Below are 21,961 nucleotides of genomic sequence, written 5' to 3' on the forward strand. Positions count from 1 at the left end.
GTACTATCAGATGAGACTCTGAAGGAACAATTTGTGAGACACGAGGAACAAGAAAATATCAAGGAACGATAAACATTTTGTAAAAACCAGGCAAGGTTAACCTCAAATTTGACTCAGATTCCATGGCGAATAAGCCTGTACACATGACCCTTGAGTCACACCTGATTCGAGAATAAAAGAGGGTACCATCTTGACAAAAAGTAACACTAAGGAAGTTGTTTCTAAGAAGCACTAGGGGAAAGACTCTGCAATTACCAGTTTTTAAAAACAGCATCATTTATATCCCTTGTGGGAATGTTATGGGCCTTCTAAAAATACATTTATGCAAATTACATTTCCCAAAGCATTATACCACATAATAAAATGCTATTATTTGAGGAAAAAAGGGGAAGTGATCCAATAGTAAACAGATAATGCAGCATACCAAGTATTATACTTTTTTAAAAGTTCACTATAATTAAAACTATCATTTTTCTTTTAAAAGCGAATAATGTTAAAACATGCCCCCAAATTATATTTTCTACAATTGGGACTTGAAATGGCCATCTTGTTACTACTGGGACATTAAAATTGACCCTAGATTTTTATGTTCAAAGTTAGCTGCCTTATCCCAGTTGAACACTACTGAGGCGGAGAAGGGTGCTGCCTCCCTGTCTACGCCAAGGGCACTCTTTCCTTCCCATTTAGCTGTGACTCTTAGAGCCGTCTTCCCAGGCGGCTTCTACAAGGGTGTGCACCCTCCACTGGCCACCACTGAGAGGCCCTCAAATGGCAAGCCTCTGCACTCTCCTGCCAGCCTGTGAGTGAATACAGTTAGAGGTGTTGAACAGGGTGCCTGATTTCAGAAATTCTGAGATTTTGGAACTTGCAACACTCGTTCACATCCTCTTGTAGACAGAAACCTCACAAGGATCAAGATGACACTCTTTGCTGTAAGCAAACATTACAAAGTAGGTAAAGAATGCAGACAAGCGTAGGTCATTGAAAATTGCACCAACAATTTGAAACTACCTCTGGCTTAAATATTTAGAAGTTCATACCACATTATAATCATAGCTTGCTAGCCTCCGACTTCCTCTATCTAAAACAAATGGAGCAAAAAAGCGGTCCTGGCTAGTCATGTGTGGAGGGGCAAAAAAGATGTCTGAGCCTGTTAGGCATGCCAGCCAGAAGAATGATGGTGTGTCAGAAGCAGACCTTTCCCAAGTGCTCTACAAGACCTGGCCTCCTGTCCCTGCCTCATGCCAGGCCGCTTTCCCCTTTTGCTCTGTGTACTCCTGGCCCAATGACCTGACTCCAATGTACTGAGCTCCTTCTTGCCTCACTGCCTTCAAATAAACCATTTCCTCTTCCTGGAATGCTCTTCCTACCTCCCTTCCTGGGTATGCACCCTTCTCACTTCAGCGTAAAAGTCAATTTTCTAGTGATGACTTCTCTGAGTAGATCCCATCCCTCTCCCCTAGGCACAAAACAGGTTAGAAGCTTTACTAGTTCACAAATGTAATGAACCATTATTTTTAAAATGTAAGTCTTCCCTCGTAAGCTCCATGAAGACAGGGCAGTAAGTTTCTATCTTCTTTTGGTGTATTCCTAGAACCTAGGTCAGTGCCTGGCACTCAACAAACATTTGTTAAAAGAAAATGAAATATTATAATTAATATATCTTTAACCCCTCAACACATTTCAAGATAGTTATTATGGGTCATATTCTATAATTTACTCAAATTTGCACAGCTAGTAGGAGACGGGGAGGACATAGACTTAAAGGACTTCCTGACTCTGAAGCCAAAGCTCCAACATCAAATTAGTTCATCAAATTAGCGCATGCCCCCCCAAGGGGCAAACGAACAGCTCTACCTCTTCAACAGAATTTCATGATGAGAAGAATTAAGATGAAAACTATTGACATTCTCTCTCAACACAAAATTGATTATTTATACTGATTTCCTGCTGATGGGGAAAAAAAGTAGCTCACAATGACTTATGCACGTGGACTGAGTGGTTTAAGTGCCTTCTTGAGCGTAAATAAAAGAGATGTGAAGTATAAAGACACTTACCATAATTCCAGTAAGTAAGCAGACTCCTTTTCCACAGTATGTGTTAGGTACCATGTCACCATAACCAATGGAGAGAAAAGTTATTGATATCAACCACATCGCTCCAAGGAAGTTGCTAGTAACATCCTGTTGATCATGGTACCTGAAAAACAGCAAACAAAGCCAGTCCTTTATAATGAATCTCCAATATGATAGTTAAGAGTGGTTTGGTTCAATTCAATGAATTTACTGTATCTTCTACAAACTGCTATATTTAGAAGTTTTCAAAGCTTGTGAATATAAATAAAATTGAGGTTCCATCTAAGCAATCCACAACATCAGAAACTGCCTCAACTTTATAAATCATCTGAAAGAGACTGGAAAATATGAAACAGATTTCCTCACTGGTGTAAGACGATACAGGCACATTTATCTTGTAGACTCCTCCGGCCTCTGCCCATGTCTCGTCACTCCTTGCCCAGCTGATGTGCCAGACTTAGGAGACAATATGCAGCTGCCCAATCTCACTCCACTTCTTTGTAAGCAAAATGAATCATGCTGTTCCCTTTGCTTGGACTGTCCTTTGCTACCTTGATTTCCTGAAGATGAGCTAACTCCTCTTCATCTTTCAAAGTAAGTTCAAGTGGAAGCCTTTTCTGTCTTCTCTTCCCCTCAGTGCCTCCCCTGTGCTCCCTGAGTATCGTGCACATCCCTAGATCACGGGACCATATTATAATAGGTCAATTTACCTGGATGTCCTTCATCCTTGAACACAGAAACTACTTCTGATCACAGAGTTCCTGCCCATAACCAGAGCTTAATAGAAGTTGTCTTACCAGTTACACACAAAGAACTTATAGTGGAAAAGAGGGAGAGGGATACAAAGTATCCTAATCATTCTTTGAGGTGTCAAATTTTACTGGTAAGGAAGAAAGCTTTTATATCAGAAACAGGTATCCTATCACATTTTGGCTGAATTAACAGTACTAAACAGTAACTCTCTGTGCCCATGATCTGGATACTGGTTTCATACAACAGCATATATGCATACGACAGCAAGGCCATGAGAGTTGTCACCCTAGAAGAATTTGCTCTGGATGCACATTCTGTGTGGTCATGGGGCAGAGAGGCCCTGCTCTGATTTCTATGACAGTCAGGCCCCAGACTCTGGTCACTAGAGGACTTCCTTGCTTTTCAACCACCACTGGAAAAGACTACCACTCCTTCCCATCTCTCAGATAACACTCGGAGGGCTTTCCTTTCCTCATTTCTTGTTCTGCAAAATATACTGGTATTTGCATTGTACTCATCATCTCCTGCTTTGCTCACTCAGTCCTGCCTTTCAACTCAATTCCCCATCTGTGTCTGTGCTGCCAGGGCTGTGGTGGCAAGGAGGCTGCTCCTAGCCAGAGCCCCAGGATTATCAGAGCCCCAGGATTAACCCTATATGCAACCTACACTGGGCCATGGCATTCTCTATGCTTTTTTCTTTTTCCTGTCCCTCATCCCATGCCAAGCTTCCTGCTTCAAAAATTAAAAAATGCAGATTTATCTTATATCATAGGGTATAAGCTTTTCTCCACAATATCAGTAGATCTTACACTCTATCTTTGGACATACAAGAGACCTATTCTTATCACATCTGTCCCTTTGCCTTCTTCCAAAGAAGAGAGAAGCTGAGAAATTGTTTCCTTTTACTGTGGACTAAGGAAAGAGGCTCCGGGCTAGAGTGAGTGGAACCCTAGAGAAAGGGCAATCACTGATCTCCTGGAATCAAAAGGAAGGGCATATGAACAGACAGCCAGCCTGGTTAGGAGCATCCTGCAAGTTTCTGGTGGCAGAGGTGCAGAAATCACCACTGTTTCTCACCCCCAAACAAACAGCCTCCATGACCTAGCTGTAGAGTCCCCTCTCCCCAGAAGGTCTTGGTGTAGAGACTGTCATTGTCAAAAGGAAAATAAAATGTATTCCTAGCATTCCAGGAAGACGGCTGAGTGCATTTCCCCTGAGAATCTTTGTTATCTTTGTTACATACCTGGGAGATGCTATGTGATCAGTGTTATGCTCAGCCACAAGATGAGCTAAGCAGGATTCTATGGACTGCTCTGGGAGCCTGCTATGCATATGTAACAGAGCTTCAATGGGAGGACGGGGTTTGCCTTTCAAAATAAAACCCTAGAAATCAGCTCTGGATTATAACCTATTAATAATATTGGGGCTCTCTAGTAAATATTCCTCACCAAGCAATTTCCTATAACAGGAAATATATTACCCTGTCATAAGTATGGGCTGTAAAGAGAGTGGAGGCAAAATAGTTCACTTCCTAGTCAATTTTCAATTGTGAGATAAAGCTTCTTAGCATGATTGTTACACAGATGTGATACACTTAAGAGTTAATGGCTCTGGTTCCCTGATGCATATGTATGCACATACCATACTTACTGAGTGTCCACTATGTGCTCAGAGCTTAACTTGCATTTTCTCATTTGACATGTTTTAGACACATGCATGGACAATCTTTGGCGAAACAGTTATATTCTCGACCTTCTCTGTATCAGCAAAGTGTCCTTAGATACTTAGTTTCTAGACACTTAGAAAATGTGCCTGGGTCCCAGTGAAATCTTCAAGTTATTTTTTCACTGCTACAGTGAGTGACCAGAACACTGTTATTAATATCTAGCTAGGCTGGCCAGGCACGGTGGCTCATGCCTAGAATCACTCCACTTTGGGAGGCCAAGGTGGGCGGATCTCCTGAGGTCAGGAGTTCAGGACCAGCTTGGGCCAACATCGTTAAACCCCATCTCTAATAAAAATACAAAAATTAGCCAGGTGTAGTAGTGTGTACCTGTAGTCCCAGCTACTTGGGAGGCTGAGGCAGGGGAATCACTTGAACCTGGGAGGCAGAGGTTGCAGTGAGCCAAGATTGCACTGCCACTGCACTCTAGCCTGGGTGACAGAGCGAGACTCCTTGTCAGAAAACAAAAACAAACAAAAACCTACCTAGGCATGTGGTTTTCATACAGCATATGACAAACAAAGTTTTCTAGGGGGTACCTTCATGGCTGTTGCTGCAGGGAAATTGCAACTTTGGCATGGGTGTGAAAGTGTTTCTAATTTCTTCCTCCTGCAGCACTTTTTATTAAAAATATGTTTCAGAGTTGGGGGCAGTAAATGACTAAAAACTACAATGAAAAGCATCCACTGGAACATTTAGGCAAGCTAACTCTTTAGACACCTTTAATAAATGCTCAAATCTTAGATATACAAATTTCTTCCATCCTTATTGGCCAAATACTCTCAAGAAATATATCATTAAATCACTCAGCGAATATTTACTATATGCTGCGTGCATTACACTGCATCAGAGACTGTCATCCTGCACCTGAAGGGCTTTACATAGAAACAAGCATCTTTCTAGGAGTTGGCATTTTAGGGTTTGGGATTCAATGATAAGTTATCCTTTTTGCTTACAAAATAATAAACCTGCCCTAAAAAATAGCTCAGAATAGAAAAATAACATCTCACACTAATGTTTATGTTACACTCAGACATACATGATTGTGAATATTCAAGATGAGGTAATCAGGAACCAAATTAGATACTATAAGAATAATCTCCTATTTTGTTTTTCAGCAACTCAGAAACAAATATTAGACTTTTCACAGGATGATATTATAATTTAGAACATTCCCAGGTTTTTAATCTATGACAGATTCACACCATTGTGAATGATTAATATATATGTTTAAAAATATTCAAAAGATTTTTTACAGAAGTTCACTTCACAGACTTAGACAATTCCAAACTTCTTCTCTACAAGAACTATTCTGAGAAAGGCATGAAGAAATGACTTGTACAAATTTCAAGTTTTGATCAACATGAATACTGATTTAATAAAAACACATTCAATAAGATTAAAATTAGTGCAAGGAATGCCCGATAATCCCAAGCTTTTAAAATGAGGACTTTGGAGTTTTGGCATGAACTGCATGCTTCAGAGACAAAGATTGTAAGATCAGCTTTAATGTTTTAAAAGAAGCAAAATGTTCCTTTTCTTAGTTTCTATTCCAATTCATTTCTTTTTTCATTGCTGACTGAGGGTCTCACACTCTGTCTTAGATTACAAATATGACAGCCTTCTATAACGTTTGTGAGAGTTCACAGAAGTTATCTTTCCCAGGGAATCAGTGCCTTCTTCCCCAGGAGAGCGGCGGCCTCTGGCCTGCGCTCCTGCCTAGCCTCAGCACCCACACACTAATGGCCGGCAGTTATGCTGTTCTCCTTTACAGCTCTCTTTCTCTGCAGGTGTGTTTCCTTCTGCTGGGAAACACGTTCCCCCTTCTCTCTAACCCTCGTTTGTACTTTGATGATCTATCTGTGGGTCCCCTTCTCCAGACTCCCTGTAGCTTTTGGTCAGCATGATACTCCAAGCCTGGTTCCCTCACTGTATCCCAGGAACATCTTGTAGATATCTCTAGCACCATTCGATGTTACTTTGGGTCATAAGACAGGTAATGTGGAATTTGCTCATCTAACATGCCCTTAGAATAGAAATTATGAAGAACTGGAAGACAAAGACTATGCCTTATTCATCATGGTATAGTCACAGATGCTTACAAAAATATAGCAGGGAATTAATATTCGAAGTAATTAGTGTGACAAAGGGAAACATGTCCTCAACTTGACTTGCCCTAGGCCATAGGCTTGATTTTTAGGATCATATACATAGACATTCAAAAAGTGGATAAAAATAATTCTTGCTCATCAGTGAACATAAATTGGATTTGTCATGTTACGTTCCAAGATCTGTGTGCAACTTATAAGGTATTTTTATACCTGTAAAAATAATTCAGTCATGGAGGTTAATAGCTAACAAACTGTGTTCATTAATCCTTTTCTATTAAACTTACCAGTAATACTAAAAATGGCAAAAATATCTCATCTCAAATGTCAGCTCTGGTCTCAAATGTCAACCTTAGTTAGTGAGAAGTATTATGGAGATGAAAATGCATGTGATCAATCCACCATCAGTTCTCTTTCTGGAATCCACCTCTCTCCTGAAATACCATTGAAGTGACAGCAATGCATTTTTTTTAAAGGTGTAAACCAACAAGAACAAAGGGAAATGAAAAGAGACATCAGAGAAGAAGAAACACATTCTTATGTGAATTAGTGTGTATCTTGCTTTCAGCCAAGATGGAGCAACAGAGAACTAGATTTATACTCTCTCCTGAAACTACTAAAAAAGCAGATAAATATTGGTACAATGGTTGTCAAGACATTGGTTATCTAGCAACAAAGGACAGTGATTCTTCAGATGGAAAACAACTAAACTGAAAAATACAATTGCCCCTACTTTAATGACTAAAGAGAATCTTCCAGGTGCAGCTCAGAGAAGGAAACCTGGCACTGCCTGGAGCTCTCCCTCTGTTGAAGGACAGAGCTGGAAATCCAGGGAGGTCAAGAATTCAAAAGGGCAAAAATCAAGAAGGAGAAACCTGTACAGAGACACATGCAGACAACTTCAAAGGGTTCTGCTTGGTTATTCAGCTGAAAACTCATCTATGTGAAGTGATGCAGTATCGCTTCAAGATAGACTGCGGTAAAAGATACACTATCAGGTGAAGAAAGATTGTGCTAACATAGGTATAGTATGCCTAAGTGTGTAAGTGCAGTCATACCTGGGGGGATATTGCAGATTCAGATGCAGATCCCTGCAATCATGCAAATATTTTAATAAAGCAAGTCACACAAATTTGTTTCCCGGTTTCTAAAAATGTTATGTCTATACTTTAGTTCTGTTAAGTGTGTTATAGCATGATGTTTTAAAAAACAATGTAATACCTTAATTGAAGAGTACTGTATTGCTCAAAAATTCTAAGGATTGAAGTCTTCAGTGAGTCATAATCTTTGTGCTGGTGGAGGGTCTTGCCTCGACGTTGATGGCTGCTGACTGATCAGGGTGGTGCTTGCTGAAAGTTGAGATGGCTGTGGCAATTTCTTAAAATAACACAGCAATGATCTTTGCCACATCAATAGACTCTTTCTTTCAGGAAAGATTTATCTATAGCATATAATGCTATCAAATAGCATTTTACCCACAGTAGAACTTCCTTCAAAATTGGAATCAATCCTCCCAAACCCTGACACAGCTTTATCAACCAAGTTTATGTTATTTTCTAAAGCCTTTGTTGTCATTTCAACAATGTTCACAACATCTTCTCCAGTAGTAGATTCCATCTCAAGAAACAGTTTATTTGCTGATCCATAAGAAGCAAAGTAAACTCCCCATACATTCAAGTTTGATCATGAGATTGCAGAAATTCAATCAGATGTGCTGTCATCCAGGCTTTGTTGTTCCATTTACTGGGCACAGGCAAAGTAGATTTAGTATAATTCTTAAGGGCCTTAGGATTTTCAGCATGGTAAATAAGCAGTGGCTTCAACTTAAGAGTCACTAGTAGCATTAGTACCTAACAAGACAGTTCACGTGTCCTTTGAAGCCAGGCATTAACTACTCCACTCTAGCTATAGAATTCCTAGATGACATATTTTTCCAATAGAAGCCTGTTTCATCTACACTGAAAATCTATTGTTTATTGTAGCCACCTCCAACAATGATCTTAGCTAGATCTTCTGGACACCTTGCTGTTGCCACATCAGCACTTCCTGTTTCACCTTGCTTTTATGTTATAAAGATGGTTTCTTTCCTTAAACCTAATGAACCAACCTCTGCTAGCTTCAAGCTTTTCTTCTGCAGCTTCTTCACCTCTCTCAGCCTTCAAAGAATTGAAGAGAGTTAGGACCTTGTCTGGATTAGGCTTTGATTTGAGGAAATGTTGCAACTGGTTTGATCTTCTATCCAGACTACTCAAACTTTCTCCATAACCACATTAAAGCTGTTTCGTTTGCTATTATTCATGTGTTCACTGGAGTAGCACTTTTATTTACCTTTGCATTCACAACCTGGATAAATGTTTGGTATAAGAAGCCTAGCATTCAGCTTATCCCAGCTTTTGAAATGCCTTCCTCATTAAGCTTAATTATGTCTAGCTTTTGATTGAAAGTGAGAGAGATGCAATCCTTCCCGTCACGTGAACACTTGGACGCCATTGTAGGTCTAGTTGACCTCATTTCAGTATCATTGTGTTTCAGGGAATAGGAAAGCCAGAGAAAGGTGAGAGAGATGGGGGAACAGATAGTTGGTGAAACAGTCAACACACACAACATTTATCAATTAGGTTTGCCTTCCCTTATGGGCTTGGTTCATGGAACCCCAAGATAATTACAATTGTAATATCAAAGATCCCTGATCATAAATCACCATAAGAGGTATAATAATAATGAAAAAGTTTGAAAAACTATAAGAATTACCAAAATGTGACACAAAGACACCAAGTGAGCAGGTGCTATGGAAAAAATGATGCTGATCGACTTGCTCGATGCAACATTGACACGTCCTTCAGTTTGTAAAAAATGCAATATCTGTGAAACACAATAAAGTGAAGCACAATAAAATGAGGTAAGACTGTGTGCTATAAACCCCAAAGGAACCACTGAAATAATACACTGAAAAAGAATAGCTGAAAACTCAATAAAGGATAAAAAATTGAATATTAAAAAAATCCCAAGAGAGCCAGAAATAAAGGGGAAAAAAGGGACAGAGATGGAGAAAATAGGAAACAAATAGCAAGAGGAGAGATTTACATAAGCCTATCTGTAACCACATTAAATATAAATGGTCTGTGTACCCCCAATTTGAAGGCACAAATTGTCACAGAACCCATGGAAGTGTCACAACTTGGAGAAACCAAGTATCACAAAATGTGTGGATAAAGTCTGAAGCTAAAAAGAGGGGAACTGATTAAGCCTAAGTATAGAGAATGATGAACACTCATGTGCCTGCCCTGCCTGGTACCAACAGGCACCTCACAGGAGATAGGTTCATTCTCTGGGGACAGACTGGATACTCAGAGACTCAGGGCCTAGCCAAGGGCAGAAGTAGTGTTTGGGGCCTTAAGTTCAAGTCTATAAGCTGAACAGTAGCATTTCTAGTCTCTCTCCTTCACTTCCCATACCTGACCCTAATATTAGGATGTGATACTACAGAGAAAGAATATTTTTCCCTGGAGAAACAGGACTTCTCAGAAAAGACATTAATGTATTAATATCAAGAATTCCTTAATGAAAAACTTAGCTATCACCCCACAGTGATTGTCATCAAACAGCCCTTACTGAGCTTCCAACTGGCTTCCAACTGCCACTCTTAACACAAAAGAATGGCAAATGATCAGCACACACTTGAATCTGGTTTCTATAGAAAAGATACAAAAAGGAGGGAGGAAGAAAGAAAAACAGGAAGGGAAGGGAAGAAACAGAACAAACCTGAGATGATGTAGAGTGATGAGGGGACAGGACTCCTGAAGTATGTAAATTATACTACAAAAAAGCTAAATAAAAACCTTACTATGCAGCCATAAAAAAGAATGAGTTCATGTCCTTTGCAGGGACATGAAGCTGGAAACCATCGTTCTCAGCAAACTAACACAGGAACAGAAAACCAAACACCACATGTTCTTACTCATAAGTGGGAGTTGAACAATGAGAACACATGGACATGGGTTGGGGGCTGGTGAGAAAGGAGGGGGAGGGCATTAGGACAAATACCTAATGCATGTGGGGCTTAAAACCTAGATGATGGGTTGACAGGTGCAGCAAACCACCATGGCACATGTATACCTACGTAACAAACCTACACGTTCAGCACATGTATCACAGGAACTGAAAGTTAAAAAAAAAAATTGCATTGATAGGAAAAGGAAAAGCGGAATACAACTATACAACTTCAAGTTATAATGAAAAAGTAACCATAATACAGTTAGATGTAAGTCGACAGAAATTTCCCGGAAAGTAGAACAAAAAGACAAAAAGAGAACGAAAGAGGAGAACAAAAAGGATACATTCTCAGAGAATTAAAATAGAGGTTCCAACAACTATCTTTCCAGAAGGATAATATGGACAGTGGAAGAAAAGAAATAAAAATGTTCTTCTATTTCTTTGACAGGAAAACCGGAAGGTATGCATCTATCTCTAAAGGGAAGATTCTACTGAGAATATGTATATGAAATAAGAAATGACCTAAGTCAAGGCAGATCACTGTAAATTTTAAAATACCAGGAATAAAGAGAAGATCTTAAAAAGTTTCTAAGAGGAGAAAAATAGACTGAGCTAAACATTCAAATGCTTGCCTCTAACATTATGTGTTTCAAGTAGTGTGCATGTGTGTTGGGAGGAAAAGAGGTAGGCAATGCATCTCTCCTTGTTTTGTAGAGGGGAGTGATGAAAAATCTGGGAGTAGGAACTGAGCAGGCATAGATCAGGCCCTCTTTGTCTTTGGCTTGCCTGCAAAGCAGGCGTATGGGGTTTTCCATGTGGTAAGCTCACCGCGGACACAGAGTGACTCCCTCAGTGTGAGGGTACACCTATGACTTTTTTCAAATTCAGTGGTAAGTCAGCAGAACATTAGAAAGCCCATGTTGCTGTAGGGCAAGTGGTGGTGTCCAAATCTGTTTAATTTCAGTAACAAAGCTGGTATTTCCATGTCCACCGGCTGCTGGCTCAGAGAAGTGAAAGGAGTATGATAAAAGGTCTCCTTCCAAATTGCAACTATGTGCATGTAGTTTTGATTTAAAGTAAGGGCAAATAAAATAAGTGCTTCAATTAATTAGAACATATAAGCATAAAAAGGAATTCAAAGAAGGCACATATCTAAGTTCAAAAGGAAAAGAGCTGAATGCCAATGACTAGAAAGAAGAGCTAACATGTATCTCTTACTTGTTGCTGATATTCATGCATAGCTATTCACTGTAGCTGCATATTCACCCATGGCTGCATATTGAAGTCACCTGGGAAGGGTTAAAAGGAATCCTGTGCAAAGCCCCATCCATAAACAATGAAGCCGAGGTCACCGGGGGTGAAGCCATGGCACAGGGATTTTTTAAAAGCTCCCCAGATGATTTTAAATTGCTATCTAGTCTGAGAACCATCAATTAGCTTTATTTCAGGAGGAGTTTCTCATTCAATAACATGGTGAACATCTATCTACACGTAAAGAAACTTTTGGAGGTACTGAGAATATGTAAATGAGTAAAAATAGTAAGTGTTCATGAGAAGCTTAAAATTTAGTAAGGGAGAAAACTGGTTGCAAGGAATAAGGTAATATGCAAGCTGTAATAAATGCGAACACCAGATGTAAAGACCTATCAAGAAAAAATATATGTAAAAAATATATGTATGTAACAGATTGAGAATGATGACATGAGTGTCTAATAATGTTCCAACACTGACACCTAAAATTACAGTTCTAAATTCAAATAAAATGTAAAATCCAATAAGCCCAAACACTTCAATAAAAACCTCCCTAAGTGAGGGTGCTCTGAAGTATAAATGCTGTAGTTTTATGTATGAAACTACTCTCTCTTGAACTAATTTATAGAACATATGAGAATGTAAACTGCCCCCAATCTATCTGACGTTCTCATAGTCCTCTCCTTGCACTCCTATGCCTTCCCTATAACTGAGTTATGAAAACTTAAACATGGGTTTAGGATCTTGAGGATTTCAATATAGACTTCCTTTAATATCAGTAAGTAAACAGAAGCAGCGGCGGCAACAGGCAGTATAATGCTGATACATCTAAAGCCCAGCTTTAATTTAGGCAAGATTCCATTTAATTTTTTTTTTTTTTTTTTTTGAGACAGAATCTTGCTCTGTCACCCAGGCTGGAGTGCAGTGGCGCGATCTCGGCTCACTGCAAGCTCCGCCACCCGGGTTCACGCCATTCTCCTGCCTCAGCCTCCCAAGTAGCTGAGACTACAGGCCACCACGCCCGACTATTGTTTTGTATTTTTTTAGTAGAGACGGGGTTTCACCGTGTTAGCCAGGATGGTCTCAATCTCCTGACCTCATGATCCGCCTGCCTCAGCCTCCCAAAGTGCTGGGATTACAGGCTTGAGCCACCACGCCTGGCCTTGAATTTTTATAAATTATGTAATTCTTTATTGACTCTAAAATGCCAAAGTGAGTATTTTTACCTTGATTTTATTTTGCTCCTTTAACTTTGCACTTTTGGAATGTTTTCCTCTCTTCTTTTCATTGAGAAAAATGTAAAAACTAACCACTTTTCTCTCTCACTGTGTGTGTCTGTGTGTGTGTGCGCGCGCGTATATTTGGAGCGGCATGGTTCTGTAAAAGGTCCGGTTTCTTTTCATGCATTAACCTTGGCTAATAAGCGTTTCATTCACACTTGGGATATAGACAACTTACTTTTTTGTCTCCAGACCATCAGTGGCTATGTTCTAAAAGCATAAGCTTACTTTAAAATAAAGTTCAAAGTCCCAGTGAAAAAGAAGGGAATAATCGAATATACACAAATTTTCAAACTTGAAGAATTACATTTATCATGTTTCCCTGATATGTTCCCTAAGATGACAAAGAGGTTTTGTTTTCTAACTCTATTATTCACTATACATTTACATTTCATATTGGAATAAATGACTTCAGCAATGACTCATCTGTCAATAAAAGTCTCAAATCTCACACCTATCTTTCTCTACTATGTTAAAAACCTATAAGAACACAGATGGTATCAATAATTTCCTCCAATTTATATATTATTAGAAAATTACATTTGAAAATTAAATGTTGATTACTACTGAGCAAAAATATGTCCTTATTTAAAATGAATTTAGGTCTAAGCTAAGAAAATTATAAACAGTTTTTTGATACATACAATATCCAGTAGGTCAATCTGAAGTCAAGTGGGATACAGAACAGTGTTTTGTTAAATGCGTAACACATACACAGCGTCCCTAACCCCAAGGCAGCAACAAGAAAAAAAATTCTCCACTAATTTCCATAACTCCCCTGGGGGTGCTAATTACTCCTGTTCTGAACCACTGGCCTAGAGCTTCGGGGCAGCTGGGACTCTAGTAACGGCCATCAGAAAATCTGGAGCTGGCTTCATATCAACACATCTGGAAAGTATTCACTACTAGAAAATCTTGGAATTTGGCAAAAAAGTCTGAAGAGAATTATATTCTCAAGACCCTGATACTTTCCGGGAAATCAAAAAATATCAAAATCCAGAACAATGTTTTAACCAGGACTAGCATTTCTGACCAAGTTTCTCTTTCCTCCTGTTCCTTTTCTAACTTCCAGACCAGTGGGTATTTAAATCTTGCGGGGCAACCTCTATTCACTCAGTTCCTGCTGCATGCCAGGCATCCTGTGCACACTGTGAGCTCCTCCAAGAGGAAACTGGAACCCCAGCAGACAGATGGAGCCACGCTCGACCAGGCCCAAAGATTCCCTTACCCAAAAAGCCACTTTTTCAAAAACACTTCATCTAATCCATGTCTGATGCGTGCCAGGCTCTGCTGATAGCAGAGAGAGCATGTCGACACTGGCCTGGCGGATTCCATTTTTAGAAGCCCCCACCATGATTTTCCATGATGGGTAGCAGCCAGTTGATGCACAGCACCTCAGAGTCAAAGAACAGCATGGCGGGCAGTCACTAGGTGGCAGTGCCACACCAGTTTATCCCCACGGCTGCTCTGTAGAGTTCAGCCAGATCGGTGCCAGAGGAGGGCTGTGAGGGGATGTTGTGGGAATACCCTGCAGGGAAAGCCCCCATCCTGGGCACCTGGAGATGGTGTTCAACATGGGAAACAGAAGTCATGGCTGAAGCAAACAAGTCTCAGGCCATTCCTATGCCCAGCAGCCCTGGGGTGTTAACCAAGAATTTTAAGGGTTAAGGGCTCTCCTAAGGGAAGTGTGTGTGTGTGTGTGTGTGTGTGTCTCTGGATGGATGCTTAGTCTATTCTAAATCCAATCTAAGGTAGCAGATCTGAGGAGGCAGCATCTGTACATTTCACCCCTCAGATTCTCAAGATCAAAGACCAGATCTTATCTCCTAAATCTGTAGGGGAAAAAAAAAAAAAAAAAAAAAAAAAAAAAAAAAAAAAAACCCGCTGTGGATATTTTTAACTAGGCAATGTTGGAAATGAACCTGCATTTGAAGATATAAAAGTCAGGGTCTTGTTCACTTGCTCTGAGATAGAGGCAAGGAGGGACTGAGCTGGGTTCAGAGGTGCTGTCCCACCTCTTGTTCTGTGTGACCCACAGCAGTGCATCCTAACGTCTGAGCCTCACTTTTCTCTAAGAGAAGAACAGACCGTCTACCTCATCAGGTGGCTGTGAGCCCAGAGATAACAAAGCACTATCCAAATCCTCATCAGTGTACAGACTGTGTGCTCCACATTCAGCAAGTTCTCTATTTACGAAAAAGTAGATACAAAGAAAAGTCATTACTTTTGGAAGCGAGCCTTTTTGCACAGAGGCGAGGTGACATACCTGAGGGCTGCTCAGAGCATGTGCAGCTTTGGTTTTGCTCCCTTCTACCCTACACTATGTTGCTGCCACTGCCAATGAGCACAATGACTAATATCACAAAGAGCGAAAAGAGGACTGCAGAAGGAGACGAGGGAGAGGAAGAGGTTAGTCCAAAGGTCCCTTGGAAAGGCAGAAGCAACATGGGGTGAGGGTACAGCAGGCCACAAAATGAAGGCAGGAAGAAAGTGGGAAGTTCAGCGACAAGAAGTCTAAATGCAAAAAGAAAGCTCATGATCGTTCTGTGCCATTTCATTCTTGGGCCCCCTCAGCTGCCTCTCCTCCTACCAACGCTAGCACTTCAATCCCCAGGGTGGCAGGCCGAGGGAGGACGTACATCTCTGTGTCTAGTATCAGTCACGTATTCCTGAGAATTTTTTGACAGGGCTTCTGTTTAGGGCTGTCAGTCAACTGAGAAAAAAAATATGCACCACTGATCCAAATCAACCGGCTTAAGGTGGCCCATCTACAGTAGGCAATGACCACAAATTGATTAGAAATTTTTAATTCTCAAAATACAGCAAATGAAAATTCCTACATAGAACAAACAATGACAAGAAGTCTTAGCCTCCAGCACTTCATAGTTTCAAGCTATGCTTCTAGGGAAGCAGAACATTCCTGAATGTCATTGCATTATTCCTCAGAGAGAGAGAAGCAGCAGGGAGTCAGAAAACCGAGCCACCAAACCCAGTGAGCCGAGAGAGTTCTCAGATGAAGATGATTCCAGAGAGGCTGAGGGGAATGAGCACAGATTTTCTGGGAAGGTCATTTTCAAGGTATACCAGTTAAATTTTCCCACTTCAATTCTAAAAATTAGTCTTAGAAGGCCTCCTAATTGCACCTTGCTTGATTCAGCATGGGCAGCTAAAATATAGACTTCAATGCCAAAATGTCAGGAACTGAGTTAAAACACAGGTCTAGGTTCATGCAGGAGGAGCACAGTGTAGTGAACGAAGCCGTCTCAAACTCAAACCATCACCACTAAGACCCACCAGTCCCCTACTACATAAACGCTTCAGAATACCCTTGTAGAGATCTGCAACTGACATAATATGTTGTGTTAAAGCCAGAAAAATATTTTTATACAGGCAGAAAATAAAAGAAAAAATGAAGGGAAGAAAAGAGTTGGGTAACAAGAAAGGAAGAGATGGGGAGCTGAAAGTGAGAAAGTGAATGAAAGAGTGAAGATAACTGCAAATAAAGTTTTGTAAACATATAAATGGTTGGAGAAAAATCACTACATAAATCATGAAAACCCCAAAACTTTCAATGCTAGCCAGCCTACTAATTACTTTAAAAGTCAGCCTTGTTTTCCAGCACTATCCACAAATAGATCATGTAGCTTTCACTAGTTCCTATAAAGTTTCCAACTAATCCAGAAAAAAAAGGTGAAAATAAAAAGGCAATTCAAAATTATTTCATTATTCTTAAATATTAATATTCTTGGAATTTAAAGTGATTTAAAATGCTTCCTGGTTGAAGGTTTTCACCTGTAGAAGCAAAGAGGAAAAAGTGTGCCTTCATAAAGTGTGCTACATACTCGGCTCATCAAAATATACTTTTGTAAAATGACTAGCAATGACAAATACAGCAGACATTTTCCCAAACAGAATCACAATTTTGGCTCACCAAATTGGTGTGATGAACTTTTTTTCCCCATAGGTAATGCAGGAATCAACAGAATGGAATACTGCAAAGGGAAGCTTGGAGAGAGAATAGCCTCTGCACTTTGACTGTTTTGCAGTTAACCAAAGGCCATCAAGGATCAGAATTAAATCAAACAAACCCATGAGTTTGAGCTCAGTTGTGCAATATGTGTCAGTTATCTCTCTTCAAAACAAGCACAGGGCATCTTCTTAAATTCCACTTCCATTAAACTATACTTCCCAAACATGAACCTATCAAACCCACAGACACTTCCTTCTATTCGAATAACAAAATTAGACTGATAGTCAAACTCTTAGCCAAATACGATAGCTGGATCTAAAAGCATTCAGTTCTCAGTGCAGTGAACTTAAATGATAAAGGGCTACTAGACAGGTAAAAGCCAAAAGGATCAAAACCAGCTTTCTCCTCCATTCTACCAATCAGGCTAAGAATTACTATGTGCCCAGCTTGGTAACCACAGGGGTGCTCTAGAGGATATAAATAAGTATTTGTATGTGTTCTACATAGGCTTTGAGGAAGCTTATAGGAAATATCTGACCTGGAAGCATATTAGAATAGGAAATAGCAGATGCACTGCAGCATTGTTCAAAATAAGTTTCTGCAAAAATAATGAAATTATTCAATATCTGTGCTGTGTAACACAGTGGCCACTAGCCACATGTTGTCTATTGAGCACCTGAAGATGAATAGTGTCAAATGAGGAACTAAATTTTTATGTCATTTTAATAAATTTAAATTTTTATTGATTGATTGATTTAGAGACAGTCTTGCTCTGTCACCCAGTCTGGAGCGCAGTGGTGTGATCTCGGCTCACTTCAACTTCCACCTCCCAGGTTCAAGTGATTCTCCTGCTTCAGCCTCCCAAGTAGATTACAGGCAATTAAAATTAAATTTAAAGGCCAGGTGTGGTGACTCACGCCTATAATCTCAGAAATTTGGGAGGCTGAGGCAGGCGGATCACTTGAGGTCAGGAGTTCGAGACCAGCCTAGCCAACATGGCAAAACCCTGTCTCTACCAAAAAAATTACAAAAATTAGTCAGGTGCAGAGTTGCATGCCTGTAATTCCAGCTACTTGGGAGGCTGAGGCAGGAGAATAGCTTGAACCTGGGAGGCGGAGGTGGCAGTGAGCTGAGATCACGCCACTGCACTTCAGCCTGGGTGACAAGGTGAGACTCTGTCTCAAAAAATAAAATATAAATTAAATTTAAATAGCCATATGATGTTACTGGCTGCCATGTTGGATAGCAAGGACCAGAGAGCCAAGTTGTGAGATCCACAGAACACATATATAAATGCTTTGATAACATGGCTATTTCAATTTAGCCATTAAGATTCACCCCGAACTTCCTCTTTGCCAAAGTAAAATAGGACACAGAAGATATAATACTTGCCCCAACTTCCAAGACTTTATGTATACATATTTGACACAATATTCTATGCTTTTCTGTCATTTGGTTACTTATTTTGTTGTGATGCTTCTTAAGAAATGAATTTAGACTTATTTTTATAGATTAGTTTATTCAGACATGTAGTACTCCCCTAGTTCATAGGAAGACTGTACCAAATACTGGGGCCGGGGAGGAGGCCAGGAACCTCTATCCAATAATTCTGACATCCACAAGAAGTGAAGAATTATCCTAGTCTCCACAGGCTTGCAAAGCACCCCTGTTCTTTCTATTAAGCCCATGTTGGTCACTTCCCGTGATCCTGCCCATACTGTGGGAAACAGCTGGTGCCCAAGTTGGGATCCACAAAAAGATTATTGCAGGTTAGATGCTTTTGGGATTCACTGCTTTCCAAATCAAACAACTAGAATAAAAGAGTGTATCTCTCATTACCCAGTATTGAGATTCTGCTCATCTGGCAGGTACTGAAGAAATAACAGAAGCAAGTCTTAACTTACACATTTACAAGATAATTTTATATATTGTTTAGTGATATGTATATTGATAGCAAACTACAGGGAAAAAGTCATGGAATCGCTATAGAGATGATCTTTTTATTACTTTGTGTCTTTTGATGCATGTCAAACATTTTAAAACAGATGCTTCCAATGGTGTGACTACTTGTGTAGCTACTTAGCTTACATAGAAATAGTTTTAAAACACAGTGTGAAGAGTAATGCAGCCAACTAAAGCTTTCTTTTGCTCTGTGCAATTTAATTAACATGTTTGTTTCTTAACTTGTGTATTTTACTTATAAGTAGCATTTCTGTAAAGTGTCTCACGGATACAAAGGCAGCTGAACACTTTATTAAAATGTTGACATCTACAATTGAAAAGGGGTCTCATAATAACTGCCACCCATTTTTTTCTTAGTAAATGGAGATAAGGTATGCTGTAGGGCATTTTTGCTTTTATCATATTAAAGATTTATCTGATCCAATTTACATACACATTATCATAAAAGGTGCTTATCCTGAAACCACTTGGGCACAGCTGAAGAAGGCCTGCTGCTCTTCCTAGAAATTCCCCAGAGTCCCTGAAATAGTTTTTCTCTTTGCTCCCCACATTGCATATATACATATACATGTATAGACACACACATATACATGCAAGCACATATATTACTACTGTATTCAGAATTGTGACTTCCCATCATACACAAATCATGAACGATCTAAACTTTGTGTTCTAAATAAACAACATGCTGGTTTAGAAAAATAATACAATGAAGACCCACACTGTAGACTTGACGCAATGTGGGGTGCAAGGAGAAAAACTTTTTCAGAGGCTATTTGGGTGAGGGGAGGTTCTAGGAAGAGCAGCAGGCTTTCTTCAGCTGTGTCCAATCCCCAGACTCATTTGGTGAGACAAGAAGGTGTTTTTGTGAAGCTTCAGGTCAGCACAGTACCCAGACACCCAAATGGTGCTCTCTCATCAGTGCCATTTATATAGCACACAGCTGTCCTCGCTCCATATTTCTTTCATCTATTAAGATGGTATCTTCAAATACCAAGGTGCCTGAAATCAAGTCAGACAAGTTGGAATCACCTTTGCCTATGTCTCATCCCTCAAATCAAGGAACCCTGATGTTCTAGGGCATCCACTTTAAAACACTCTCAAATTGAGCTTTTTTTTTTTTTTTTTTTTGGCCTGGCCTCTGCTTGCCACTCCAATCTTAATTTTTGCTTGTCCTGAACTTGCACCCTAAGCTCCAGCTGAAGTAATTTCAATTCATGGGGCATATACTGCTCTTACCCCTCCAGGATTCTCATATGCTGTCTTTTTTTTCTTATATCTTAATCCCCACTTTGGCCTGTATTTTGGTCCTTCACATTCCGAAGTCAGTCATTTCTTCATACTCTAACCCCTCCTCCTCCTAAGAAGGGGTTACATATCCCTTGCTGTATGGCCCATGGCACCTGGAATTACCACTACTTGTCCTGAGGAGTGGTCTCTGTGTCTTGCTCAAGGCAATATGCCCAGTGCTGGTTAGAGCCATGCCTGTTACATGGTAGATAAAAAAGAGAGTCTTAGTGAATGAGTAAGTGGGAGAATTCCCATTTCCACTGCCTTATTCTAGTGATGAGAAGACAAAGGCTTAGTCCATTGTAACAGGCATCTTAACCAGTCTACCTCTTTCCTTGACTCCAGCCTCTCTCTATCATTCTTCTCATTGTTATGTGAGTTATCTTTCTAAAACAAGATGGTTCCCCACTGCTTAGAATGAAAAGCCCAATTGCTTTAGCATACACCCCAAGTCATTAATAATTGAGTGGCAACCCACATTTCCTGACATTTCTTCTTAGCACCAGCCACATGCCAAATTCTGCTGCCTTTGTCCCCTGGCTTCTAAATGTCTGCCTCACTTCTCCATTTTCAACACCCATCCCATCTAAAAAGTAATATCCTACTTCTCTTAGACTCAAGTCTATATATACATTACAACACTTGTGTTAAATTGTAATTTTTGTGCTCTGTTTTTTGTTTGTTTTTGAGACAAAGTCTCATTCTGTTGCCCAGGGTGGAGTGCAGTGGCATGATCTTGGCTCACTGCAACCTCTGCCTCCCAGGCTCAAGTGATTCACCTGCCTCAGCCTCCTGGCTAGCTGGGATTACAGGCATGTGCCATCATGCCTGGCTAATTTTTGTATTTTTAGTAGAGAGGGGGTTTCACCATGTTGGACAGGCTGGTCTCAAACTCCCAACCTCAAGTGATCCGCCTGCCCCGGCCTCCCAAAGTGCTGGGATTACAGGTGTAAGCCACTGCGCCTGGCCTAAATTATAATTTTATTTTGCTATTTGTCTGTCTTTTCCAGTGGTCACTGAGCATCCAAAGGTGGGCTATGTCTGAAATCCCATTTACTAGCTCAATATTTGGCTCCCAGTAGGAGCCCAATAAATGTTTTTTATAATCAATTACAAGAAGCCAAAATTCTATAAGCCTAATCACTAAAGAAATTGCTTTAACTAGGAATATAAAAGCAGAATAAATCAAAATTAATACAGCTGTTTTTATCTTGGAGCCAACAGAATATATTACATAGAATATTTATGCTCATACTTATTTATAGGTTTTTAGAGTTTTGTATTGTCATCTGTTGCAATTTGATGATTGCTCATGTAAGTCTCAACTTGAACAAATTAACAAAATTTAACAAATTCAGAGAAAACTTGGATTTTATATTAATTTTGATTCATTAATTCTAAACCTATTAAATTAGCTTAGAATTATTAACCTCTCTCCCCAAGATAAAAGAACAACCTCCTCAATATGTAGGATACTCTGTGTTTTAAGCATTTGCTAATTTGTGATCCTTGTGGTTTTGCTTTTTTTTTTTTAACTCTTCAGTTGGAATTTTGAC

At 39.8% G+C, this 21,961-nt stretch overlaps 1 protein-coding gene across 3 annotated transcripts in view; it reads right to left on the reverse strand.

Annotated features, from left to right (window-relative positions):
* Positions 1–21,961, reverse strand: part of KCNN2 (potassium calcium-activated channel subfamily N member 2) — a 137,424-nt gene that overhangs the window by 28,453 nt on the left and 87,010 nt on the right. For all 3 annotated transcript variants that reach the window (XM_008014168.3, XM_073010752.1, XM_008014169.3), the window contains one exon: positions 2,058–2,199. In XM_008014168.3, the coding sequence (XP_008012359.1) occupies positions 2,058–2,199 (142 nt within the window). The remainder of the gene's footprint in view (positions 1–2,057; positions 2,200–21,961) is intronic.

The sequence above is a fragment of the Chlorocebus sabaeus genome, chromosome 23 (assembly GCF_047675955.1).
Source record: "Chlorocebus sabaeus isolate Y175 chromosome 23, mChlSab1.0.hap1, whole genome shotgun sequence".
Lineage (NCBI taxonomy): Eukaryota > Metazoa > Chordata > Mammalia > Primates > Cercopithecidae > Chlorocebus > Chlorocebus sabaeus.